This window comes from Nyctereutes procyonoides, unplaced genomic scaffold (genome assembly GCF_905146905.1).
Source record: "Nyctereutes procyonoides isolate TBG_1078 unplaced genomic scaffold, NYPRO_anot_genome, whole genome shotgun sequence".
Taxonomy (NCBI): Eukaryota; Metazoa; Chordata; class Mammalia; order Carnivora; family Canidae; genus Nyctereutes; species Nyctereutes procyonoides.
The window spans coordinates 350,270-377,763 of record NW_026575020.1 but is presented as its reverse complement, the minus strand read 5'-3'; the positions used below and the strand labels follow the sequence as shown (position 1 = coordinate 377,763).

General features: G+C 50.9%; 1 protein-coding gene across 1 annotated transcript; it reads right to left on the bottom strand.

The window, feature by feature from the left end:
* Positions 1 to 6,079: 6,079 nt before the first annotated feature.
* Positions 6,080 to 26,445, bottom strand: KIF18B (kinesin family member 18B). Its single transcript, XM_055337986.1, has 16 exons — positions 26,387 to 26,445; positions 16,763 to 17,089; positions 15,901 to 16,058; positions 15,451 to 15,555; positions 15,138 to 15,248; positions 14,857 to 15,054; positions 14,538 to 14,714; positions 13,660 to 13,734; positions 13,398 to 13,498; positions 12,750 to 12,909; positions 12,271 to 12,398; positions 9,505 to 9,704; positions 8,740 to 9,268; positions 7,741 to 7,830; positions 7,178 to 7,284; positions 6,080 to 6,960 (listed from the first exon to the last, which is right to left on the bottom strand). Exons 2-16 carry the CDS (start codon positions 17,079 to 17,081, stop codon positions 6,839 to 6,841), a joined length of 2,580 nt encoding a protein of 859 aa, XP_055193961.1. The 5' UTR covers positions 17,082 to 17,089; positions 26,387 to 26,445; the 3' UTR covers positions 6,080 to 6,838.
* Between the last annotated feature and the right edge of the window lie 1,049 nt (positions 26,446 to 27,494).

The following is a 27,494-nucleotide window of genomic DNA, read 5'->3' as shown; positions in this document are numbered from 1 at the left end:
GAGGGTCCCTAAGTCTTCAGCCACACCTGCCGCTGGAACCTGAGCAGTAACAAGTGGAGGGGACTTCTGGGGGAGGGGATGCCCTGTGACTTTTGATCCTGTTGTGGCTCAAGGAGCAGAGAAATGTCAGAGGCATTAAAGGAAGAACAAGATGGGATAAACCCTCTTCGCAACTACTCTCTGTGACTGGGAGGGGGTGTCCTAGCTCTTGGGGCAAGTCACAGTATGCAGCCTTCTCTCTTTGTTCTGGTGAAATCTAGTTGAAATGAGTGTAAAGCAGTCTTGAGGGGAAAAGATGGAACAAGAGCAGGAAGGGCTTGCCAGTGACTCAGTGACGTGTGTGTGTGTGTGTGTGTGTGTGTGTGTGTGTGTGTGACCCAGGCTTATATCAGCAGCAGTAGCAGAGAGCCCCCTCGCTCCCGCCCTTTAGCCGTTTCAGCCACTTCCCTGGACCTGCTGCTCCATCTTCAACCTCCATCTGACCCAGACCCATTCCCCACCCTCACTCCTTAACTGTCCAAAGATGTCCACACAAGAACCTGAGAGGTAGACAGACATGGTTGTGGTTGTTTGCCAAGCTTTCATTATTTTATTTTATTTTTTTTTAAATTTTTTTTATTTATTTAAGATAGTCACAGAGAGAGAGAGAGAGAGAGAGAGAGAGAGAGAGAGAGAGGCAGAGACATAGGCAGAGGGAGAAGCAGGCTCCATGCACCGGGAGCCCGATGTGGGATTCGATCCCGGGTCTCCAGGATCGAGCCCTGGGCCAAAGGCAGGCGCTAAACCGCTGCGCCACCCAGGGATCCCTCATTATTTTATTTTTTAAAAGATTTTATTTATTTATTCATGAGAATACACAGAGAGGAGAGAGAGAGGCAGAGACACAGGCAGAGGGAGAAGCAGGCTCCATGCAGGGAGCCCGATGTGGGACTCGATCCCGGGTCTCCAGGATCACGCCCTGGCCTGAAGGCGGCGCTAAACCGCTGGGCCAACCAGGCTGCCCCAAACTTTCATTATTTTATATTACACTTTCATGGTAGGAAAATCAGAAAATATAGATAAGCAAAACGAAAAAATTTAATTAGCCATGATTTTGCCACCTGGAGATAAACACTACCAGATTTCCCCCCATATATATAAATTCTTTTTTTTAACCAGTAGGCTCATGCTGTACAAATTATTTTGTAATTTGTTTTTTTTTACTCAGCAATATGTTGTGAACATCTTTCCATATCAATAAATATTTATCTACATCATCATTTTAACAGCTGCATGGTTTTCCACTGTATGCGTTAATTTACCCAAGCCCTATTGTTAGACACACAGTTGTCCCCCCCCCTCCCTTGCCTCCCTCCCTCCCTTTCTCTCTCTCTCTCTCTGTTCTAGATTACACTATGCTGCATAGTTGCCCCAGGCAGATGCAGTTCCCAGCCTCCATGACTACTTCCATCCTCCTGGCCTGGCTCAGGCCCCATCTATGTCCTTCTTCTCCTGCTTCCCTAATCTAAGGGCCTCAACCCCTAAAGTCTCAAGCCAATTCCTAGACAGACTTCTGCATAAATAGCAGAAAGCTCCTGGCCTTGGAGGGAGGATGCCTGGATGCCTGGATGCCTCTACTCAGGGCCTTGAGTCAAGTCATGCCCTGCTTTAAGCCGAGGTGGGGACAGGATGGTCTCTCACCCCTATGCCCCTCCCCTGCATCAGAATTGGCCAGGATGCCCTCCTGCTTCCTGGAACAGATCAGTACTGCACGTGGCTTCAACCCACCCGCAAGGGTGGCCAGCATTTTCTAAATTTTCCAGCCTCTAATTCAAACCACTAGATTGCTGCCCACCGGCTCCCCTTATGCCCTCGTCTCATTCCTAGTGCCTGGCACATCATGGTGGTCCACAAGCATGGGTGGGCTGAAGAGAACTTGGGTCTCTCTGGTGGACTCCTTGGCTACTACTGAGCCCATTTATCCCACATGGGCCCCTTCCCTAAGGAAGGGAAGTAGGCCCTGGTGGCCACTAGATGGCAGTGCTCAGCTGCCCAGGTTAGAGCTGCCTCGTGTCCACAGGGAGAAAGCAGGTCTCACAGCTGCAGGGAGGCATTCTAAAACCCACATTTCTCTCACCTGGAGGGATCTAGACTTATTCTCTAGAGTTGCTTCTAACTGCTATGACAGTGCCCTCTGGAGGCAAGCAGGGCCATGGCCATTCAATAGTTATGTGATCTTGGGCGACTTCAGGAACTTTCTCTGAGTTTTCATTTCTACACCTGTAAAATGGGGACTCAAAACACTTGCTTACAAGGTAGCGCTGAGGATAAATTCAGTGAAAGCTGGACACAGGAGTTGCTCAACAAATCACAGCTTCAATTTAATAACACTTACCTGGTGCTTTACCTATTTCTGTGTTAGCGATAGGGTGGTCCTGGAGGGGTACGTGCTGGGCCTGCCAGGAGGCACTGCAGGGTCTTGTTGACTCCGCCAGGGGTGGGCAGGGAACAGTGTATAGGTACCTCCCCAGGATGGGTACCTGGAAGTGTGGTAGGGATGCAGGTTGGCAGCCGCCAGTGGAGAGAAGGTGGGAGGCAGCACCATTTGCCCCTAGACCACTAGTGGTTTGTGGCTTTGGGTCTGCCAGGGAACACACGGGAGTCATCTCTACCTGCTCCAGGGGAGCCTCAGAGTAGAGGATTGTTACCCAGCCTGCTTTCACCTCCTTGACTCCCTCCTGGGACTCTCCATCCCTCCACCCTTGCCTTTCCCCAGCCAGAGACTGGAGGCCCACAATTCCATCAGTTTGAGAAGCTCTTGGTGTGTTAACATGTTCCATGGCAGTGAGTCTCCCCTGCAACCTCAGCCTGAGGCTTCCCAAGGAGAGGGGCCCCCGTGGATAGGGACTTCCTGATGTTAGGATCTATGTCTTCCCATCAGAATGGAGTCTCCCTAGGATAGGGTTCCTCAGGACACTCTCTTTTCTTCTGAGGGAGCCCCCATGATGCAAGCACCCATGGTCTGCTCTCAGATGGGAGCTCCTCGAGGGCAGGGGCTTCCTCCCCCTTCCAGGTGGGAGGAGGGCTGCCTTGGGCCAGGGGTGGCTCCTTCTGCCACCTGTCAGCCTCTGCGGAACTGGCTCGGCTGGTGAGCAGTGCCCAGCTCCTGTGGCTATAGGAGGGTTCCTGGATGAACCCCCAGACTCCTTCCCCTTTCTTTTCCCTGGCCTCTTGTCAGCATGTTGTCGGAGGCATCAGCTCCCTTACCTCCACAGCCTCAGGGGCCAGGCTGCTTCATTGGGGTTAATAACCTTGGTGCCTGTTCTCTCCAACCCCCTCCCCCAACCCTCCTGGGCACTCCAGCCTACCCCCCACTTTCCAGCCTCTAACCCCGAGACCTGCTTTTTAATTGCTTTCCCTGATCTGTTCTGCTCCCTGCTCCCCTCCGTCCCCCTGCCTGACTGCGCCCCTCTGGGAGGGCAAGAGGTGGGGGCCAGATGTGTCCCTGGTGGGAGGAGAGGGCTGGCTGGCGGGCAGCCTGTTATTTCCAATCCAGTGGTCCTCCAAATGGACAGGATAAGCCAGGGAACAGGGGTTGTAAGGGCTGTGGCTGATCCGGTGGGGGGTTGGGGGTCTGGCGCTTAGGGAGAGCTGGAAAACAGCCATGGTCTCCAGGACCCCGGGGGTGACTCTGGTCCCTTCCTCCCCCCACAGCCTCAATCCCAAGCCCTCCGAGGTCCCTCATCACTAAAGAACCACGGAGGAGGGGAAGACAACCATAAACTAGACTCTGCCTGGGAACCAGGATCGCCCAAACTTACCTAAAAGCCAGAGGGATGTTCCTTGGAAAACCTGGAGACAGATGAGCAGGGGTGTGAGAAGGAGGACTCTTGATTTAGCAGCTGCCAAGGGGCTCCCTATGTGGTGTCAGAGCCCCCCCACCCCACCCCAGTGGGAGCCAAGCGGATGGCTGGGGGTGGGAGGACCCAGAAGAGAGAGTCCAGTCCCCTCCCCTTGACAGGTCCCAACACCGAAGGAGGTTTGGGCTTCCACTCAGGTGACAGGGACAGGACATCCTGACTCCCTCCGTGAAGGGACAATATCTTGCTCTCTGTGTCTGCAGCTCCTGGCACTGAGCCTGCTCCTCTGGACTGGGCAGGACTTTGTACCCCAGGGTGGGGCCCAGACACGAGCTTCAGGCCTGAGGTGGGCACGGAGATGAATCCAAAGGACCCACAAAGAGAGCATTTCTGAACTCCCAGAAATGGGAGTTTCTTCTGAGGGAGCCCCCATGATGCAAGCACCCATGGTCTGCTCTCAGATGGGAGCTCCTCGAGGGCAGGGGCTTCCTCCCCCTTCCAGGTGGGAGGAGGGCTGCCTTGGGCCAGGGGTGGCTCTGTGAGTGAGGGACTCTGTGCAGACCCCCAACGTGGGCGAGGCCTGGTGAAGCAGGAAGAGGGGCCTTAGCCCAGGCTGGGCCTGCCATGGATGAAGGAGCCATCGATTGCTGCATCTCAAGGATGACTCTTTATGTAAGAACAATCCAATCTCAGAGCCTCATCGCCGCCCACGGAGGTCAGCTGGGAACTGGCTGTCAGCTCGCTGCCCCCTCAGCCCCTGCCAGCTCCCTGTGAAGCTGGGACCAGCCAGGCTGCCTCCCGGCCAGCAGGACACCATGCAGCGAGCACTCTCAGCCCGACCTCCTGTGATTGAGGGCAGGAGCCACACGTGCTTAACTCCATTGGCAGAGTCTTTGTACATTTAATGGGTCACCCGAGAGCACATTTTGCACCGTGGAGCCACAAATGTTTGCTGAGCCAATGGCCGGTTGCAGAGCAACCTTGTCAAGAGTGACCCTTTCCAGTTGCCAGCTGCCCCCAGCCTAGGCAAATTCTGCCTCATGCAATGGACCCTGTTGTGGGAGGATTGCCCTTCTGGCCCTCGTTACCAGCCTCCTTGTCCTGTGCCTGCTGCCTCGGTGCTTGCAGGGGGTGATGGCGACCATCAAATGAGATAATATATGTGAGGGCCCCAGGAAACGGGCAAGTTATTCAATTTGAATCCGACCAGCGCTCAGCGAGGCCTCCTAAGGTCAAGGCACCATGCCAGGCCACTGGGGGCTACAGATGTGAAGCTGTGACTGCTTCTGTGGGAATCATGGTGCACCAGGGGAAAAAACTCATTAAGACTAATTGGAGAGGTGGGAACCACAGGCTTGTGGAAGGAAATGATGCCTGTTCCCTTCTAGAAGGAAGCAGCTCAGTGTCATGTACAGAACCAGACCCTGGTCTTGAATCCTGGCGCTGCTGCTTCTGTCTAACCCTGGACACGTTCTGTTAACCTTCTTGGGTCTCTCTCCTCATTATCCCTCATAAGGTCGCGAAGTTTTGTGCGTTGCCTCCAGCCAGGAGGGACCCCAGTGCTCCTCTTACATGTTCTCTTCTCCAAAAAGGAGGCAAAACTGAATGGGGCAAGGCTCACCAGGTAGAGGAGGAGGCTGCTCCCCCAGAACAGCAACGACTCACTTGAAATTAGCAGCATTATTTACACACTGCTCACAATGTGCTAAATACCTTTAACATGTTTGTTTTCAGAAGCAAGTTAAACACAGACTCCTATCATCCTGTTTACACGATTAATTCATTCAGCCAGCCGCATCTTCCTAGAGAGACAGAGGTAAACTTGGGTTGAACCATCACAATCCAAACGAGTGCAGAGGAAAACCTCGAACTGGGGTGGGAATGGGGCTTCTGGAGTGCGGGGAGGAAGACTGCCTGGGGGTTCAAGCGGTCAGGGCTTAGCCTAGGGCCTCACCCGAGCCCTGGAGCCCCTAAACATGGTCTCAACAGCAGGACTGTTAGCAACCTACACCCAAGGCTGCAGGATGGAACAGGCATGTAGGTATGATGGCTTCTTCACCTGCTCAGGAGCAGAGGCGGGTGAGGCCTTGGAGTAAAGAGCAAGGTTCACCCCGAGACCCCCACCTAAGGTGGCAGGAAGAGGCAGTGGGGGGCATATTCTATTCTCCGAAGTTTTCGAGGTCTGCAAGAGTGGAGAAATGGTGTTATGCTGTGTAGGTGTCCAGAAAGACACACACACCAAGGATGGAGATGCTTTATTAATCATTATAATAAAAAAATAGATCTATATCTACATGTATATATATATATGTATATATGCAGACATAAAGGATCAGAGGATATAAACCCGAGTATTAACAGCTCTTCTATCCAGGTGGTAGCATTAAAGCTGAATTACCCATTCTTCTTTACACTTCTTTTTACACTGAGTGTGCATCCTGTTTACAATAAGGCAAAAGCCATAGAACTGTCTTCATTTGGAAATCAAGACACTACTATCATCTGCATCATCACCAGGATGGTGGCCTGGGGCTGGGCTTCCTGCTCCAGGCTGCAGGGAGGAGGCTGAAGGCCCCCCATCCTGCCTCACAAACCAGGGAGAGTTGAGCTGGGAGCCCCCAGCAGGTCCCCATCCCCATCCCATGCCATCCTCATCCCTTCTCCATTGCACAGCAGCCATGACTGCATAGAGCCCTGAGATGGGATGTGGGGAGCAAAGTCCCCCCCAGAGCCACCTGCTTGCATGGAGAGTGTTATGAACTAGGGGGGTATGATGGCTGCACCTTTAGAATAGCAACATGCTAACACTCAAGATGAATATATACATGCTAAGAAGCTAAGTATAACGAGAAATTGATAAAGAGGGCAGGTAGCAGAATGAGTGGCTAGCGACAAGTGTCAAGAAAGGAAGAGGGTGTTGGCATTAATTGCTCCGACCAAGGAAGGCAGGTCAGGGCTCCTGGTGCAGGCAGTTCCAGGGACCACAAGGGACTGGTGGGTCAAGATGCCTTGCTGATACAGCTCCCAGATGACAAGGCTCCCCCAATCCCCATCGGTTCCTGCTGGCTCCTCTGGTTGCCAGGGCAGCGGGGACTGGAGGGGGGCTCTGCAGGCCAGTTGGCTGGGGCGGGCAGGGAGGAAGACAGTGAGGCTCTGTCCCACTGCTCTGCTTCCCCACCCCTTCCCAGCCCTCTCCCGCCTCTCTCAACAGGGTCCCTGCAATACTGGGAAATACCCTAGGCCCTCCTTTCACCTGAGGCTTGGCCCGCCCTGTCCCCTCCTACTTCGTCTTCATCTGCCACCAAGGCCCAGACTGTCTAGACCCCAGGACCAATTACCTGGGATTGCAAGGGGCCAGGCTGGCCTCTTCAAGTTGCTGCTGGGGAGGCGGGCAATGCGGCTGCTGCGGCCCCGGGCCACTCTCAGTGATTGGGAGGCTGAGGAGCTGAGGGGAGGGTGGGAAGGAAGGCTGGAAGGTCACGGCCATGCCTTTGGGATACAGCGTAGGGGTGGGGGGCACAGCTGGACACTAAGCCTTGAGAGCAGGGGGAGGCCCAGGCCCAGCCCCAAGAGCTTCTGAGGCCAGATCTGAGGGCAGGAGAGGCAGTGGGAGGGAAGTAGAGGTGAGGGGTATCTGTTCCCCAGTTTAGCCAGTCAACACTGAATGTATCCGTCACAGAGAGGGAGCCTGTAGCCTTTCACTAAAGGAGATACGTTCCCCTCTGATAGAATCCTGTACTGGCAAGGGCCGAGGGAACCTCATTCAGTCGGAGAACCCGATGTTGGCCCTGTTCACAAGACCCCTGCTTCTGGCTCTGAGGGCTTCAGAGACACAGCCAGGGCCCTCAGGTGCCTCGGTGTCCACTGTCCTGGTGGAAGTTCTCTCTCTCCCCCTCCTCACCTCGTAACTCTCCTCTTCTTGCAGGCTGAGGTTCCAGGGAAGGAAGAGGTTGCTTTGGGGCCTTTCATGGTGAACGGGGGCACAGGTCCACTGTAGGAGGGAGGAAGGTGAAGGGAGGCAGATCAGGAGGGAACCAGAGAAGGGGGCCTCCTCTCTCCAGCCCCCAGCTTGGCGGGTGGGGAGGTTGGACGAGATGACCTCTGAGGTTTCTTCCTACTTAGAGTCGGATTCCTCTCCCTGCCTCACTCGGCTGAGGCTGACAGCTGAGTGACAGGCCTGTTCTGGGAGAATATCCAGATGTCAGGTTCTGGCACGTTCAGGGAACTGGAGTTCAAACAATTTGACCCTTCCACCTGCCTGGCTGTGAGCTTGTTACTGGGAGGTGGTTCAGGCTGTAGGAGGGGCAGGGGGTGCGGTGGGCAGCCTGCTGCCCCCAGCCTCACAAGCACAAGGTCAATCTGCTGTTTGTTCTTGGCCTTGGACTGTCCTGAGCTGGTCACTGGCATGTGGGTAGAAGGAGAGGTGAGAGCTTCATCTTCCCACTGAAAAATGCTGAATCATGTTTTCTGAGGATCCCCCTCCCAGTTCCAGATGCCGCGCTGGAGGGTAAAATCCAGGGTGGAAATGACAGAAATATGGATTTCTCGGCAGGACATGGAACTAAGACTGGGCCAGAGGGTCAAGTGATGCAGAGGAATAGAAAGACTAGGCCCCTCCTTATTCCTGTTCCCTGCTGACCCTCCCAGAGCAGAGGGGGTCCCGTCAGCCACTTGTCAGCATGCCAGAGATCAGCACAGAGCTGGCGGCTTTGAAGTACGGACACACAAGCCAGGGCCCCTGAGAGGAGCAGCCTTCCTGGGCCTGGGGAGTGACACTGGTCAGGCCAAAGGGAGAGACAGAACAAACGTTCTGGCTCCCAAAGTCTAGCTGGCTTCCACTCTTCTTGGCAGCACCTCTGTCCCTTACTGACCCCTGAGCCCCGCCTGGAGGGAGACTCACCTGGGGATGAGGGGCGGATCCAGCACATTCAGCTCCTGGGGGGCATTCTCCCAGCCAGCACATTCACAGAAACCCAGCTTTGAGGGGGCCTCCTCCGAGAGATCAAATGTGGTGTTGAGGTCCCGAGCAGGCAGGACCAGGGGGGTGGAACAGTTCTGCACAGCAGAGGGGCCCAGAGGCACACGGCTTTTGATGACTGTGGCTGGGCAGATGCGAGGGGAGTGGCAGGAGGAGGAGGCCTTTCCCCCTTTGGGGGTGCTGGGCCCAAGTGAAGGCTGAGCCTCAGGCAGGGAGCCCCTCCTCAGGCAGGGCAGGAAGGACTGGCGCTGGCGCTTGGTCCCCAGCTTCGGGGCTGGGGGGCCATCTGGTTCTGAGGGGCTTGGTTTCCTCCTCCTCCTCCTCTCTGTGGGCCGCCGGGATACCTGGGCTGGGATGCAGTCAGACCCTGGGAGGACCCCCAGAGTGTGCATGAGGCCACCTAGTTGCCTTGCCATGGTCCGGGTCACAGGGCCAGAATAGCCTGGAGAATCTGGGCACAGAGAAGGTGGGTGCTGAGGGGAGATCAGGGACTGTCCATAAGGCAGGCAAATTTGTAGACTTTGGGGAGAGAGACAACAGAGTCATGCAGGAACCCCTAACTCCACAGGTCTGCTGCAACTTCTGTGTACCACAGCATGACCTGGCACCCGAGGCTCCAGCCACCCCTAAGCACCAGCTGGCCCTTTGAGAGGGCACTGAGAGGGACAGAGCAGGGGTGAGACTCACCTGACTCTGAGCAGGGCTCCAGAGGTACCCCCTTGGCTGGGCCAGGTGTGCCTGAGGCCTTTGCTCCAGGCTCAGCTTTTTCCTCTTGTACCAGCTGCTGCAGGGTCTCGAACTCTGTGATCATGTCGGGGGTGAGCAGGTTGGCCGCCTGGAGCAGGGAGTACTGCCGCTGTGCCAGGCACAGCATCTTCAGGGCCAACCTGGAAGAGAACGAAGGGGATCCCAGCCCTACTCACATCCGGCCCTACTGCTCAGGTGCGGTGAGGAGCACATGGGGGCAGGTCCCAGGCCTCCCTCCTGCTTTGTCCCGCACTGGCTGGCCGGCCTCACACCAACCCCCTAGCTGTGACTCCTGCTCAGCCACACTCTTACTGGAGACCGAGGTTGGCAGAGACAGCTGCAAGGAAGGCGGTAGTGGGTGTTTATCCCTAAATATGTCCCCCAACAAAGACAGTGACCTGGAAAGTAGGGTAAGGATGCTAAATGGCCTGGGACCAGAAGGCCTGAGTTTCCTCTCAGCTCTGCCACTCACTGCCACTGTGATCTTGAGTAAGTTCATTGACCCAAGGAGCAACATAAGGTAGCAGCAGTGAAGAGCTAGGCTCAGGCCAGCCTGCCGGCTCAAATCCATGCTCTGACACTTCCCACTGTGTGATCTTGGAAGCACTACTTAACCTCAGTCTCCACATCCTTACAATGGGGATGACAAATGCACCCACATCTCAGGGTTATGGGAAAAGGAAATGAAATATTTTACATATAAAGTATATAAAGAGTACCTGCCACATACAAAGCACTGTCAGGTTAACTACTTTCCATAAAATGAAAACATCTACCTTGTTAGGACAAGAGGAGATGGGATGAGATCGGCCAAGTTGGTCTTAGTTCTGAGAAGCCCCCCTCAAAAACGCATGCAGTTTGCACTCGCTACTTAGTGGTTGGGATCCCGAAAGCGCACGTGTGAATCAATGCACACTTTACATGCACAGAGAGGCTATTTAAAGGGAATTATGAGGGTAATGCGATTATTGATGTTGTAAATTTAGATTCTAATAAAGCAAATTTCCTTCCTGTGAGGCACACCTATGATAAAAGAATGAACACAATTATCTCGGTGGGGATTATTCATGGCCAATAATTTATCCTCAGGTAGCACTACCTGCCTGGATATCTCTGAGCCCCCTCTTCTGCCTTCAGTGTGTGCTCAGGGAATCCAAACTCATTTTATAAAGCAGCCTCCAGGCCTTTCTGAAAGAAGGCAGGATATAAATTAAAAAGGACATAGCAGAAACTCATTCTACATCTGCCTGAGCCACACATTATAAGAAGATTAGACCACTGAGAAAAGTGGGTGTCTAGGGAGAAATGCACTGGCCTAGATGTCAGGTGACCCAGGTCTCTCCCTGTGCCCCTGGCCATGTGGCTCTGGGCAAATGCCTCGGTACCCAATCTGGTGAAGGGGGAGCTGGTCTATACCGGTGTTTCCAAATTAGGTTTCAAGAAACCCATCAGAGGACATTTAAAATGGAGTTGCTCGGCTTTATCTATTCTACATATTAAACTTCAGCATAAGATTCCATTTGAAGAAAGGACGTTATAGCTAAAAAAAAAAATTCTGAAAGACCATTGAACTGGAAAATCTAAGATCCACTCAGTGCCCCAGTGGTCTAGGATTCTAAAGGCTACAGCCAAAGAGAAATGATTTTCCATTATCTGGTTGTTAGGGTGTTTCTGAGTATGGAGATGATCTAGCCTGTTTTGCAGCCCCTGATACGTAGGGTCTTCTGTCACATTTTATTAGTACCTATTATTAGCTCTAAGAAGTAGGGAAAATGAAAACTATGATCCCCAAATCATAGCCAAGACTGAAGCATCTTGTCAGGGACCTCAAAACCAGAGGCAAAGGAGAAATCAGAACCCTGGTGCCCTTTCTCCTCACAGAGTGGGGGAACCAGGGTGCAGAGACCCTAACTCATCAGTGGGAACGCTGTGGCCAAGGGGACACCCCGCCAGTGCATCCCTGCCACTCCGGGGCCCCGGGGAGTCAGCAGCAGGAGACAGATAATGAGCCGCTGATTATTCAGGCTGCAGCATTTTTGCTGAGTCGGGAACAGACACTCCCCAACAAGAAATAAAATTAAACAGGCCCTTCTGTCCGGAAGCTTTAAATATACTGCCTAGCGTGAAGCGTGCTGGGGAGGCAGGAGTGGGGTTGGCAGCAGCAAAGCTAAGTGGCAGGGGATTTATGTTCTAGGGGCCAAAGGAAAAACGTACTAGCAGCACCTCTCTATTAAGCACAGAAAGAAGGATCCAGAATCCATTTCTCTTTGGCTTTGGGTGGTGGTCTGTATTTACTTCTGAGAAGAAATGGCCATAATCTGTTGATGAAGACACAGGATAAACACCTGGCTCTGGAAGGTTGTCCCTTCCTCAGCCTGCCACCCAACTTCTTCTGGCTGCTTGGTTCCTCCCTGCAGAGGACGGGCAGCTCAGCCCCCAGACTGGAGCCAAATTCTGGATGGAATTTGATGTTTTGCTTGCCAGTTACGTGGAAGAATAGAGATGACGGTAAGTAGTTGGAGTAGGTGATAATCTCCGTTTTCATTGAAAGCAGGTAAGGGACAATGTTGAGGAAAAAAGACTCGACTCTTAACTGGAGCAGAACCAGAGCTTTTGCGGTGTACTTAACACCGGCTGCCACCCCAGGAGGCTGAAACCCATCACCTCCCACCTTGAACCCCAGAGAAGAACAAGAAAGATACCTACTGCTTAGAACTGTCCCTGTCCAAGTTCTGTGGTGAGAGGCAGCCCACGTCTGGCTTGGGCTGCAGGGTCAGGCCAGGGGACGTTGGCAGTGGGTGCCTGAGGGTCTGCTCTGGTCCCTGGATTAGAACCTAAGGAGGAAGGGAGTCACAGGTAGAAGGCCCTGGATGGCCACCCTCCCCTGCATATGCAGATCTTAAAATCCTTCCCTCCTCCAAGAGTGGGAATGATGGCTCTTGGACCGTTGGGGTCCTAGTTGGGACTTTCTCTTTCCCAGGCCCCTCCTCCTCCCTGCTCCCCTTCTGGTAACAAGGCTTGCTCCCCACTTCAGACACAGAGGACTTCCTGTCTTGCACAGGATCTGAAAGCCCCCTAAGGACTAAGATGCAAGTCATCCAGGTAGGGAATGTGGAACTGAAGAGACTCTATGGGCTGGGCGGGGGGAACACTTCTTCCACCACTCCACCACCTCCAAGTCCTACCTCCTCCACCAGGCCTTTGTCCTTGTCGTTTTGGAGTGGCTCCTGGTCTGGAGGGTTCTCTTCCATAACCCTCCCCACCTGGGTCTCTAGCCCCAGGCTCTCCTCTTGAAGGACTGCAGACCCTGGGTGGAGCTCTGGGGTACAGGGTGGGCTGGGAAGGCTAGGGGGGCAGGGGGAAAAGAGGGAGTGTGAGAGGTGGGAAAGCAGGGAGGGATGGGGTCTCTGTGCATCAGGTGGTATAGGGCCCAGCTTGGGTAACAAGTAGGCAATAGCAGAGGGTGGGAGGAGCCAGTGATTTTCTGGTCTAAGAAGCAATGAGGCCTCCCTCCTTAACTTCACCTTCTTTTAAATAGGATATGCTGCTTATATGGACTGGACGTGTCATTTACTCATCCAACACGGAGAATTTTTTTTTAATTTTTATGTTACTTAGAGTTGCTCTTAGGACTGTCTAGAATACACTGTGTCAAATGAGAGAGAGCCCTAGAAGTGACAATTGGTGTCTTGTCACCTAGAGTGTCACTGAGAGTGACAACCAGTGTGCTGGGCACTGGCTGGGAACTCCCATCCTAGGTGGCAGCACAGAGGGTGGAGAAGGGAGACTTTCCCTGCTGAGCTGAAGAGGGCAAGCATGGCAGCAGGACTCACAGTTGCTGGGAAGAGCCCGATTTGGGGGATTTCAGGAGGTCCTGTGGTGGGGCCTGGGCTCTTGCCTCGTATACTTGGAGCTTCTCCCTCAGGGTGGCCACCTGTAATCAAAGCATTGCAGCCCCTCAGAGCCCCCCAACAAGCACAGGAGGTGAAGTGTGGGCACAGAGCCCTGGCTGCGCCCCACTGCTCCTCTCTGACTCTCCAGCCCTCGTGCCGGGCACCTTGCCTCCCGGTCAAGCTCCCTAGGCGGGCTCCTCACCTCAGCCTGCAGTTGCTGGCAGATGGTGGCATACTGGCTGATGTGACAGTCCAGGCTGATCACGTTGCTCTTAAGCTGAGATGGGGGCACAGGAGAGAGACATGTGTGTTCATTCAAGGCAGCTTTTGGCAACCACTTCCAATTGGCAGGCACTGTGTGAGATGCTTCACTCCTGTGCCCCAGACTCACCCCCCTCCCAACTGGAGAAACAGATCGAGGAAGGGCAGTGGCTTGCCTGAGGCCACAGCAAGAGGCAGAAGGATGCTTTTGAACCCAAGACCCCTAACTCCCTGTCCAATACACTATCACCAGGCCAGGGGCTTCTGAGCAGCATCTCCAGGAGCACCAGGGCTCCCCAGAGGAAGCAGGCACAGTGCTCACCAGCCAGCACTGGGCCACTCCCTCCTGTTTCCCTCTTTTTTTTTTTTTTTAAGATTTTATTTCTTTATTAGAGATAGACACACACACACACACACAGGCAGAGGGAGAAGCAGGCTCCATGCAGGGAGCCTGAACCCAGGTCTCCAGGATCACATCCCCGGCCGAAGGTGATGCCAAACCGCTAAGCCACCGGGGCTGCCCTCCTGTTTCCCTCTTGAGACGATTCTGCCTCAGTCATCCCAGTGCTGTGATACATTACTCTCTTTTTTAAGTTTGGAAACTATACTGCCTCTCCCCCACCTGGAGTCTTCCCAAGGATGGAGACTATGCTGCTTCTATCACAAAGAATTTCCCTGAAGATGGAGGCAAGGGAACTTCTTCCCTGCCTTAGGGAAATACTTGCTCCAGGTACTAGAGGAATCTGTGTGGGTCCTGGCCTTCCTCCTCCTGCCCCCTCCCCCCCGCCAACAGGTTGGCCATTTCTGGCTGGCACATACCGCGAGCTTGATCTCCTTAGCGCGGTCGGCATACTTGAGGGTGTTGTAAGTGTCCTCATAGGCCAGACTGGAGGGGCTGACAGTAGCGATCATCACCGTGTGGCAGTTGCCCCCAATGGAGTCCTTGAGCAGACGGGTCAGCTTGCTGTCCCGGTAGGGCACATGAGACTTGCGGCCCTGGGGAGACAACAACAGGGCATGGGGCGAGGTGGCTGGGCTGGGACCCGGCAGCCTTTGCCTCAGGGCTGGAGGGAAGGACCCCGGGCTTCAGGCCCTCAGTCGCTGTCCAGAGGAGGACCCTGGGTCTGTGAGGTTTTACCTTCGCGTCGGCCAAGGCATTGAGGACATTGATGAGGGCCAGCAAGGAACGGTTGATGTTGGCACCCTCCCGAAGCCGCTCCCCCTTTGCATGGGTGCTGGATGCCCGCTCCGAACCAGCCAGGTCAATCAGGCTCATCTTGGCCACTCGAAGGGCCTGAGTCAGACCTGGAACCCGGTCCTGCTGCTTCACGAAGATCTAGGGGCAGATGGCAGGGGTGAGGTGGTGCTGCTGGGCATCAGAAGCCCTAGCTTCAGGCTCCGATCTGCCACCCCTCTCACCTGGAAGATGGCATGGGAGCGGGAGGAAGTAGCGTTGGCATCCGTCGGGTGCTGCGTGCGGTTGCAGTTCCCTCGGGTCAGCATCTCCAGCAGCTGCTCAGCTGAGGTTGGCTACAGAGGAGATGCCCAGGAAGGGTATTGTGGTCTTCCCCAACCAGGGCTTTTCCCCCAACAGGAAGAGCTGCTCTTCAGAACCGACATCACCCCCTTGCTACTGCCACCATCCCAGGATCCAGGCATCCCCAAACTGCCTAGTAAGAGAACCCGGGAGAACCGATGAGGCTGCTCCTGCCACCTGAGCCCAATTCCACACCTGGTGGAAGGAAAGTCCTTGCACCACCACACCCTTGTCGGGGTCCTCACGGATAGCAAGGGGCCCCTTGGGCTCCAGGAGGTCGTGGATCTGCTCATTGTACACCTGAGGAGAAAGGAGGCAAGGGAAAGGCCTGTGAGGGAGGGCCCTTCAGGAAATCTCTCCCCAGAGGCCAGGGGAGGGCTGAGGTGCAGGGCAGGGGAAGCATGACAGGACACCATGCCGGAGTAGCACCCTGCAGGACAACGGTAAGTGGCAAGGGCAGGACAAGCGGGTTTAGTTCCAATGCAGTCTCTCTCAGAGCCTCATCCTTGCCCTCCGGACTTCCAGTGGGCCCCAGTTGGCCTGCTTCCTACCACCCTCTCCCCACTCTCACTTCCCTTCCCCCAGCTTCGGGGCTTCCAAGAATGAGGGGTGAAGCCACCCAGGCCTGGGAGGGAACAGCCCTACCTCCTGGTAGCTGATGAGCACCTCGAATCGCTTCTCCTCCTGGTGGGCTTCAAGCCGCTTGTACAGTTCCATGGTCGTCAGGTACATGATGCCGGGGTCCCCCTCCCTCCCCAGCATGGTGTGTGTCTTCCCAGCCCCGGTGGCCCCATAGGCAAACACTGTAGAGGACAGAGTGGGGAGAGGGTGGTGGCAGGGCCAGATCCTCCTTCCCTACGGGTCCCCCTGTGCACTTCCCCCCAGCCCGGCCCTCCCCTCATCCCCAGGCCTGTTCCTTTGCCTTCCTGTGCACAGTTCCACCACTCCTCCCTACTCACACCCTGCCGTGTTCACGCTGCAGCTTTGGAGTTCCTGGGGCCTATGGCCCGGCTCCCCTGTGGGCTCGTGGATTCCAGGGCAAAGGGATCTCTGCTATGAGTGGGAGCTTCTGCCTTCCCCAAGGGAGCGTTCTCCAAGCCAGGCAGCTTCCTCTGCTGAAGGCCTGCGGTTCTTTCCCTCATGTCACTTACCTCAGCTTACAATCACACATTGAGGGGGTGATTTGCGATTAGATTAGCGTCTTCTCCCCCCTCTAGAATGCAAGCATCAAGAGGGCAGGAACATGGGTCTGACCTGCTGCTAGAGCCCAGGAGAGTGCTTCACACACAGGAGAATGAAAGGGGAACTCACAGGAAATCAAAGGGCACACACAGGAGAATGAAAGGGGAACTCACAGGAAATCAAAGGGCCAGAACCCTCCTCAGCAAGTACCCAGCTGAGGGGAAGGAGGGCATGTGTCACATGATGCATGAAGCCATCAGAAGGAGGCAGGGAGGCAAGGCTGCTACCAACCAAGGCTTTTCCTCCTCGGTGATCCAGCTCTCACCTGAGCAGTTGTAGCCCTGAAGGAAGCGGTCCAGAATGCTGTGGGTGGTGTGCTGGAACACGTCCTGTTGGGTGGCTGCTTCGCCAAAGACCCGGTCAAAGACAAATGTCAGGTCTTTGGCCTTCTTCTTGGGGCCATCATGGGTGCCGCTCCACTTCAGGCCAAGGAAGCCCCCATCGGGCTCCTCAGGGTCAAACACCAGCACTCGCTCATCTACCACCTGAACCACAGGCCGCCGCTGACTCTCCAGCTCCCGTGGGGTGGGGGGCCGGACCCGCACCACAACCTGCACCTTGCTGTCCTCCACCGCCATCACCATGGCGACACCTGGACAGATACAATGGAAAGGACCAATCTGACCTCAGGCCTGACAAGGTACCCCTTCAGCCTCACTAGAATTTGAGGGCCTTCTCCCACTCTTTCTCCAACAGCTGATCTCCCTTGACACCTCAAGAGAATGAGAATATTGGTGATAGTACCAATTACTAATAAATATCTTTCTCATTCAAAATGCCCCCCTTGGGCAGCCCGGGTGGCTCAGTGGTTTAGGGCTGCCTTCAGCCCAGGGTTTGATCCTGGGGTCCCAGGATCAAGTCCCATCGGGCTCCCTGCATGGAGCCTGCTTCTCCCTTGCCTGTGTCTCTGCCTCTCTCTCTTGGTGTGTCTTTCATGAATAAATAAAATCTTAAAAAACAAACAAACAAAAAAAAAAAAAACAAAGAAAAAACAAGATGCCCCCCTTGTCATATCCAAATGATTTGAGTTTTTCTGGAGGCCCATGACTGGGCTATTATGTTCCACTAATCTTTTTTTTTTTTTTTTTTAAGATTTTATCCATTTCTGTGACAGAGGGGGAGAGGGAGGGATGGGGGAGGGAGAGAGAGAGAGAGAGCACGTGAGCACACTAGCAGGGGCAGATGGAGAGGGAGGGAGAAGCAGACTCCTCGTTGAGCAGGGAGCCCAGCCCGACTTGGGGCTCGATCCCAAGACCCTGGGATCAAGACCTGAGCTAAAGGTAGCTGCTCAACCCACTGAGCCACCCAGGAGACCACTAATCTGTCCATTCCCTGTACCAATGCCACACTGTTCTGGTTCCAGTCCTTTACATTATGCTTATTTAGCAAGGTAAAAACCGCCTCTCCCCCCAACCACCACAGTTAGTCTTTTCTGCTCATAATTTTCCCAATTTTCAGGCATTTGTTGTTCTACTTGACTTTGCGAAAATGTTATCAATTCCATTCGCAACCTAGAACTCTACACCCTCCTACTCTATTACAAGCAGAATAGGATTGTTTACATATTTATTTTATATTAAAATTTTCCATGCAGGGCACCTGGGTGCCTCAGTGGGTTAGGTAGCTGACTCTTGATTTCAGCTCAGGTCATGATTTCAGGATCGTGGGATCAAGCCCCACATCGGACTCTGCACTTGGAGGGGAGCCTGCTTGGGATTCTCTCTCCCTCTCCTTATGCCCCTCCTCCCCTAAAATAAATAAATCTTAAAAAAAAAAACACTTTTCATGCTAGAATATGGCTATTGCCTTTTGTTTATTCAGATATTGCTTATGTTCCTAAGCTTTTATAGTTTTTCATCTCTTCAAATAGGTTCTGTAATTGTCTTAATATAATTCTCAAGTACTTTAATTGCTCTTATGGATGGAGCATCTTCCCCCATGTCCATACTGATTGTTAGTATGGAGAAATACAACTGATAATTACACATTTGTCTTCTACCCACCACCCTTAAACTCTGATTAATTCCAATTGTTTTTTATTAAAGCTTGTTGGTTCTTCTGAGTACACAAATATATACCAGAAAATATAAATATAAATATTTACCTTTTCTTTTCCACGGTTATACCAACTATTCTATTTCTTATGTATTGCATTCCCTAGAACTTCCAAAACAGTGTTGAACAATAATGGTGATAACAAGCATCCTTGTCTTGCTCTTGATCTTAAAGGAACTGGCATTAGCGCTTCACTATTTAGAAATTAGTTTTGGACAAATAGTTAATTAAAATAGGAATCCCTTCCACTTTTATTAACTTAGACTTGTTATTGGGAATGTCTAGAATTATATTTAATGATCTTTCAGCATCTCCTGATATACTTTTTAAAGATTATTTATTTATTTATTCATTCATCCATTCATCCATTCATTAGAATCAGAGACATAGGCAGAGGGAAAAGCAGACTCCCTGCAGGGAGTCAGATGCAGGACTCGATCCCAGGACCCCTGGATCATGAACTGAGCCAAAAGCAGATACTGAACCACTGAGTAACCCAGGTGCCCTTGCTGATATGTTTCTGTAGATTTTCTTTCTCCTTTATTTTGTTGATGTGGTAAATTCTTTGATATTATTCTTGGTATTGAGCCAACCATGCATTCTTGGGAAAAAATCCTACCCTGGCCATACTGAAGTTTTCCATTTTTAAATGGCTAAATGTGTCAACCTTCTCCTTTATGGCTTTTATGTCATATTTAAGAAGACATTCCTTCCCCAGGGTAATTCTCTTATATTTGTCTGATACTTTTTCTTCCTTCCATTTAGGTCTTTAACCAGATGGAATTCTTTTTTTTTTTTTTTTATGAATGAAGTTTCTAAATGATTAGTGATTTCCAGATGATTAGTGATTATATCATTTATTAAAGTGCACTCTTTCTCTACCAGTTTGAAATGGCACATTTAACAGAACTAAATTCTCATATGAACATGAATTTATGTCTGGGCTCTCCATTTTTTTCTACTAATATGTTCTTTTTGCAGTAACTTGCTGTGGTTCTCTTACACATCACCTTGTTCTTTTTCTTGACTGTTCTTGGGCGTCTTGTCTTGCATGTGATTTTGGAATCAGCTTGCAGAATTCTTTGAAAAAAAACCTTCTTAAGATTTTAATTGGGATTATTTCAAATTTATAAATTAATATGAAGACAACTGACATCTTTATAATATCACGTCTTCCTATCTAGGAACATCATATCTTTTTTCATTATTCACTTTATAATCCTCAGTAAAATTTCATGAGCTTTTCTTTTTCTTTTTTTTAAAGATTTTATTTATTTATTCATGATAGTCACACAGAGAGAGAGAGAGAGAGGCAGAGACGCAGGCAGAGGAAGAAGCAGGCTCCATGCAGGAAGCCCGACGTGGGATTCGATCCCGGGTCTCCAGGATCGCGCCCTGGGCCAAAGGCAGGTGCCAAACCGCTGTGCCACCCAGGGATCCCTCATGAGCTTTTCTCACATAAGTTTTGTCCATTTCTTGGTAAGTTTATTACTGGTTATTGTATAGTGCTTATTATATTGTGAATAGGCACTTTTTATTTATTTATTTGTTTGTTTATTTTTTAAAGATTTATTTATTTATTTATGAAAGAGAGAGAAAGAGAGAGAGAGGAGCAGAGACACAGGAGGAGGGAGAAGCAGGCTCCATGCAGGGAGCCCGATGTGGGACTCGATCCCGGGACTCCAGGATCCCGCCCTGGGCCAAAGGCAGGGGCTAAACCGCTGAGCCACCCAGGGATTCCCGAATAGGCACTTTTTAAAATTACATTTTCAGGGGCGTCTGGCTGGCTCAGTTGGTAGAACAACTCTTGATCTTAGGGTTGTGGGTTTGAGCTTTGTGCTGGGTGTACAGATTACTTGAAAGTAAAATCTTTAATGGGGCGCCTGGGTGGCTCAGTTGGTTGAGTGTCTGACTCTTGATTTCGGCTCAGGTCATGATCTCAAGGTTATGAGATTGAGCCTTGCATCAGGTTCATCACTCAGCAGGGAGACTGCTTGAGATTCTCCTCTCCCTCTCCTTCTGCCCCTCCCCCTACTCCTGCAATCTTTCTCTTTCTAAATCTTTAAAAAATAAAATATTTAAAATATAAATGAAATTGCATTTATTTATTTATTTATTTATTTATTTATTTACTTATTTATTTATTTACTTATTTATTTATTGCCAGGATATAGGAAAGCAACTGCTTTTTGGATGCAGATCTTGTATCTGGCCACATTACTGATCTCTCTAATAGATTGTCATTGATTCTCTTAGGTTTTTTTTTTTGTTTTGTTTTGTTTTTTTTAATTTTTATTTATTTTATGATAGTCACACAGAGAGAGAGAGAAAGAGGCAGAGACATTGGCAGAGGGAGAAGCAGGCCCCACGCACCGGGAGCCCGACGTGGGACCCGATCCGGGGTCTCCAGAATCGCGCCCCGGGCCAAAGGCAGGCGCCAAACCGCTGCGCCACCCAGGGATCCCTCTCTTAGGTTTTTCAATTAAATGATGATATAGTTTGCAAATAATGACAGTTACTTTCTATTTTAGCTCTCCTATATTTAGTTTCCTACCCTCCACTGCCCATTAGGAATGGGCATTAAATTTTATCAAATGCTTTTTTGGCATGGGCCGAGATGATAACAGTGCTTCTCCTTTAATCTGTTTTTTGGAGTTTTAGGGGATTTTTTGTATGTTCTATGCCCAATGTGGGGCTCAAACTCTCAACCCTGAGATCAAGAGTCCCATGCTTCACCAACTGAGCCAGCCAGGCACCCCATCCTTTATAGTCTGTTAATACAGGGAGTGATGTAGACAGATTTCCTAATGTTGACCTGGTAATGATTCCAAACACTTATTTATCTATTCCATCTTGTATTCTGCTCACACCTCTCTCCCTATTCTTTTTGTTTCTCCTTCAAGCCAGCCTACCAAGGGTAGAGTTGGAATTTCTGAAATGCAGGAGTCATGCCTATCCTGGAAAAGTTCAGCCCAACTCTAGGGATATATTAACAAGGCTAAGCAACAGGGGCTGTTTCCGGGGGACATGAATAGATGAACGTTTTCCCAGGAAAGATTGATCCCACTGACTGGACACAGGTCATTCAGCAAAGAAAAGTGAGATTTCTCCCTAATACTCTGGTAAATAACTCATCTTTTCCTTTGGGAATGAAGCAGAACTGAGCTGATTTGAAAGTCTTGTCCCCCACCCCCATGCTTCTTAATTCCTTCCCCACACAGAACGAGGGAAAGATATCAACCAATAATCATCTTATTACACTACTTAGTTCTTTTCCTGTCCCAGCCATCAGACTGCCATAATAAACATAACGGCTAAGTGCTCACTATGGCAGGGGCTGTTTTAAGCACCTTATGTGTACCATCTCCTTTTCAGCTCCATCGTAATCCCACAGGACAGATTCTATTGTTAGACTCATTTTTCAATGAGAAAATTGAGACAGAGAGGCTTAAGCAACTTGCCCAAGGTCCCAAGGCTAGTAAGTGATGGAGCTCAGTTCTAACGCAGGCGGTCTGGCTGCAGAGCCTGCTATACTACCTTATAATATTATATATGATGCTCTCATGATCACATTGTTGTAATATTCCCACATGTTTGTATAATTATAATCCCTTGTATGTAACTAGCATTATGTATTCTGCAAACAATTTCAGATATATGGACTGTACCTAATTTTCAACACCCAGAGAGTTTCTGTCTCCCATCATTGCATTCTTGCCCCCAGGGAGTCCCACTCTTGCACCCAGGGAAGCAAGGGCAGAGGGTTACCGGCCCCACCATCTAGGTCTACGCTGGCTGCCTTAATGGCAGTCCCAGCTCCCCATGGGGAGGGTTTGAGCTGAGGAGGAGCCACAGAGCAGCCTAACATTCTAAGCAGGAAATTAAAAAGGGCACTGGCAACGAGTGCACATAACCTTTCCAGTCCTCTCCTCTCCGCCTCCTGAGGGCCAGTGAGGCAGACTGTTTGCCTAATGAGATGTTTTCCTTCTTCCTGAGACTGTGCTGGGGGCACAGGGTGGGGGGTAGGGTGACACTTGGCAGGGCTGCAGGTGGGAGGCCTGGGTCCTGGTGTCTGCTCTGCATCTGACTGGGGTTGGGGAGAGCTCTTTCCAGCAGCCACACCACGTCAATGTCGCATTGGCTTCCCCCTTTTGAGAGCCGGAGAGAACAGCTACCGATCTGCTCCCACCCCAGGGGGATGGGGAGATTAATGAGAGAACGTTTGTCAAGTTTGCTTTGATCCTCGGTTGGAAAGAGCATTTCAGCCCAAACTACAAGGGAGATGATTCTTTAATAAGATCTTCAGGGTTCTGAGCCAGCCACAGTCACGTCCTGTTTCTAACCCAGGGCAGCTCATTAAAACCCAGAGGCTAGTTCGCCGCCGAGCTGGGGCTGGGAAGCCAAGATTCGGTTGTTTTGGGGGTAGGCTTTTCGGCTCACTCTCTTAGGGACAAGCTGAACAAGCCCCAACTCCTTAGAAGTTTCTGGAGAATTTCTGAGGACTTGAGGGGATCTGCCTGCAGACATTGGGAGCTAGGAAGGTGGAGAAGGTGCCTAGCCAATCGATGTTCTATTTTCATAGGGGTCGCTATAGCCCTCTTTGTCACTCCCTTACATCTCTCACACATGTGTGTTTCTTGTTCTCAGACTTCGAGAGGGCAGGACCCTCTTCTGATGTAGTCTGTGTACGCCAGATACCTAGGCACCAGATCCAACATGTAGTACGTGCTGTATGGTATTTGTCCTATGAATGAATAAGAGCCAGAGAAGAGCAGGGTCTGTATCCAAATGTTTAAAAGTTACTACTATCATAGCTAACATTTAGTGAGCACATAACTGTGCATCAGGCACTCTAACTGCTTTACAAATGGTGTCATTTAACTTCTACAACAATCTAATTCTCTAGTTATTTGATACAATTGTTATAATCCTACTCTACAAGGGAAACTGAGGCTCAGGCAGTCCTCTCCACAGAGGACTTGTCGCACAGATAGTAAGTAGCAAAGCCAGAACTTGACCTTATTCTGTCACCAGAGGCATCACTCTTCATCCTAGACTATCCTGCCCTCTAGCTGGGCTTTTGCAATTCCTACCTCCCCTTATTTTAGTATCCAGAGGGCAACTTCCAAAGACCACTGGTTCTTTCTAAGGGTGTGGTTTAGAGGAAGGAGCTGTATCCTTTTGCTTTTTATTTTCTTTTCCTTTTTAAATAGACCTTCATAAAGCTATAACTGATGATTATTTTGTTTCTTTCTTTCTAATTTTATTTGTATTTCTTTCTCTTGTCTCACAGTTCTGGCTAGGACCTCCGGTACGGATCTTGAATGTCAGTAACAATAGTGAACAGTCTTATCTTTTTTCTAATTGTATAAAGGGTGCTCCTATTACTTTACTTTTTGTTGGTTTAAGGAAATTTACTTCGATTTCTAGTTTACTAAATTTTTTTTTTAAGATTTTATTTATTTATTCATGAGAGATACAGAAAGAGAGGCAGAGACACAGGCTCCATGCAGGGAGCCTGACATGGGACTCAATCCCAGGTCTCCAGGATCACACCCCAGGCTGCAGGGAGCACTAAACCGCTGCGCCACCAGGGCTGCCCTAAAATTTTTAAAAAAGATTTTATTTATTTGAGAGAAAGAGCACAAGCAGGGGAAGAAGTGACAGAGGGAGAGGGAGAAACGAGCTCCTTACTGAGCAGAGAGATCGACGCGGGGCTCAATCCCAAAACCCTGGGATGGTGACCTGAGCTGAAGGCAAATGCTTAACCAACTGAGCCACCCAGGCACGCCATAACGATTTATTTATTTTGAGAGAGAGAAAGAGAGAAAAAGAGAAAGAGAGAGAGAGAGAGAGAGAGCTCACAGGAGGAGGGGCAGGCAGAGAAAATCTCAAGGAGACTCCACACAGAGCCCGAGATGGGGCTTGATCTCACCACCCTGAGATCATGACCTGAGCAGAAATTAAGAGCCAGTCAACTGACTGAGCCACCCAGGTGCCCCTAGTTTACCAAAATTTTAAAAATTCATGGATGGGTACTGACTTTTTATCGAATTATATTTCTGCTCCTAATGGGATATGTTTTCTCCTTTAATCTGTAAATGTGTAAATTGTATTTACAGTTAACATTATTGTTAAACCGTCTTCATATTCCTGGGATAAATCCCACTTGGTCATGATATGACATATATACATTATACATATATATGTATATGTATAATGTATGAATATATTGCTGGTTTCTGATTGTTAGTATTTTATTTGAGATTTTTACAACTACATTTTTAAAGGAAGATAGCTGGTAACTTTCTTTGATTATTGGTATCACAAAATAGACTGGAAAGGTTCTCTCTTTTTTAGGGAGAGTTTATATAAGATTAGAATAATTTCTTTTAAAAAATGTATTTATTTATTCAGAGAGACACAGAGAGAGGCAGAGAGAGGGAGAAGTAGGCTGCATGCAGAGAGCCCGATGCAGGACTCCATCCCAGGACCCCAGGATCACACCCTGGGCCAAAGGCAGATGCTTAACCATGGAGTCACCCAGGCATCCCAAGATTAGAATAATTTCTTTTAATTGCTCATAAATTGCTGGTTGCACTTCATGATGCTTTTTAGTTTTGTTTTGTTTGATGGGGAGAGTTTAAATGAATTCAGTTCCTCAGTGGTCCTAGATGTGTTCATAATTTCCATAACTTCTTGAGTCCATTTTGCAAAGTTTTTTTTTACTAGAAAATTGTCCAAAAGCATTGTCAAAAAGGGTGTTCCACTGAAGTCTCTCTTTCTCTTTAATCTCCAAGTAACTGAAGTTATGCCCCTATTTTCATTCCTAAGATCATTCTTCTATGTTTCTTTTCCTTATATCTTAATCAATATTGCCACAGGTTTGGCGTTTGTTTTTTGTTTTTTTTTTTTACTAGTCTTTTCCCAGATACAGCTTTTGGTTAAATTAATCCCAATACGCAGTAAAATTCTATTTCATTAATTTCTGCAAACTCCTTTAAAAAATTTCCTGGGCAGCCCCGGTGGCCCAGTGGTTTAGCGCCGCCTTCAGCGCAGGGTGTGATCCTGGAGACCCGGAATCGAGTCCCGCGTCGGGCTGCCTGCGTGGAGCCTGCTTCTCCCTCTGCCTGTGTCTCTGCCTCTCTCTCTCTCTCTCTCTCTCTCTCTCTCTCTCTCTCTCTGTGTGTGTGTCTGTCATGAATGAATGAATAAATAAATCTTTTTAAAAATTAAAAAAAAAATTTCTTACGCATATATTGTTGTTCTGTTCTAACTTAAAGGGTCAAAAGTGCCAAAGCTAAGAGGAGAGGCACCCTAGGCGCAGTAGCAGAAGGCATGGTTTTCTGTCATACAGATAATCTTTTCATTGCTCCCTTTATTCAATCAGGTTTACTGAGTGCCGCAGTAGCTAATTGACTGCGCTGGCGCCGCTCTGCAATTAGTTCTTCCGTATGGACGTGCGGAGAGGGTCTTTAGCCACTGCACACAGATGTGCAGGGGTCTCGGGTCTCCAGTTCTGGAGAGCAGGAGGACCTTTCACCCAGCGGACATGCAGAGGCCCGGGCCCCCTGCGGCTGCGTGGACCCAGTCCGGGTCCTGTACAAACTCGCAGAGGGATCCCGATCTGCATGCAGCTATGGAAGGAAGACCCGACCCCCCGCACCGCCCCCCCCCCCCGTCCCCGGTCCTGTTCCCAGGGACCCACCCAGGACCTGCTCCGTCTCCACGCTGCACCTCTGGGTCTGGCACAAAAGCCGCTTCCGCCCGGGGCGGCGGGCCCCACCTGCGCGCTGGGGCTGCGGGGCCGACTCCGCCGCGAGCCAGAACTTACCCTGCGTCGGCTCCCCGCCGCTGCCGTCGCCGCTCGCAGCCGGGCCCCTCCGCCACAGTCCCGAGCCCCAGGCCCCCGAGAGCGCGCCCCTCGCCCTCCGCCCCACCCGCGCCAAGCTCCGCTCCGCGCGGCGCGTTCAAATTAGCCGGGTCGGCTCATCCGCGCTTCCCATTGGTCACCGTCCCGGTCGCTGATTGGCTGTTTCCTAAGTAACAAAGTACAGCTCGGAGGTGGCGGGCGCTGTCAACTGTGCGCTTGCGCACTTGCTTCCCTTCCCGCTCGCTGTTTGCGGAGCTCGCGTCGGCGGCTGGCCGCAGCAGACCCGCGGAAACCTGTGTGGGGCTGGGGTACCGGGAAAGCGCGATCTACTCCCTCGTCCCTGGGACTGGGCTCATCGCCAGCTGCAGCAACCAGATGCCCAACATGTTTCCAAGTCTGTGGGGTAAGACGGCATCTACTGATCCAAGAGGGACTTTTTAGTCTCTGTCCCTCCAGGGGCTCTTCTCGCTCCGCGACCTTCCCAAGCATGAGCTTTGAGAAAAGCCTTTATGTGGCAAAGCCGGCGGAGACAGAAAATGGCAAGTCTACCTTTTTGACGGTGTCAGGAGTGTCATGGACTGATTGTTGGGCACTGCCGGGTAGCAGTGTCTCCATCCTTCTTGACCGTCTGCTGCTTCAAACCTCATGCTGATCCTCAACGCTGGAGGTTGTGGATGTCAGAGAGAGAGCCCTACACTGAAATCAGGAAGCCCAATTCCAGTCACTAGTGGCTCAATCACCAATTAGTCACTGCTGCTCTCTGTCAGTTTCCTCATCTATAAAGTGGGGTAAATATCCTCCCCTTCCCACTCACTTAACACGGCATGGATGTGAAAACCCTCCAAATCCCCAGCATTTGTAAGGGGATAGCTTTGTATGAATCGGATCAGGATAAAACAGGTGGTGGCTGCCAGGAGCCAATTACTCACCAGTTTTATTAACCTGATCTGTCCCCACTACTGGGACGATTAGCAGGTCTGAGGGTTGTGAGAAGGCAGAAGGCAAAATTCTCTTGGTGGACCTGACATCAAGATAATAGAGACAAGGGAATCCCTGGGTGGCTCAGCGG

Coding starts and splice junctions, on each gene's coding strand:
- KIF18B (XM_055337986.1), bottom strand. CDS start 17,081: ATGGTGATGGCGGTGGAGGACAGCAAGGTGCAGGTTGTGGTGCGGGTC. Junction 14,715..14,856: donor ATGCCTTGGCCGACGCGAAG/GTAAAACCTCAC, acceptor TTGTCTCCCCAG/GGCCGCAAGTCTCATGTGCC. Junction 9,269..9,504: donor GGAGCCCTGCTCAGAGTCAG/GTGAGTCTCACC, acceptor CTCTGTGCCCAG/ATTCTCCAGGCTATTCTGGC.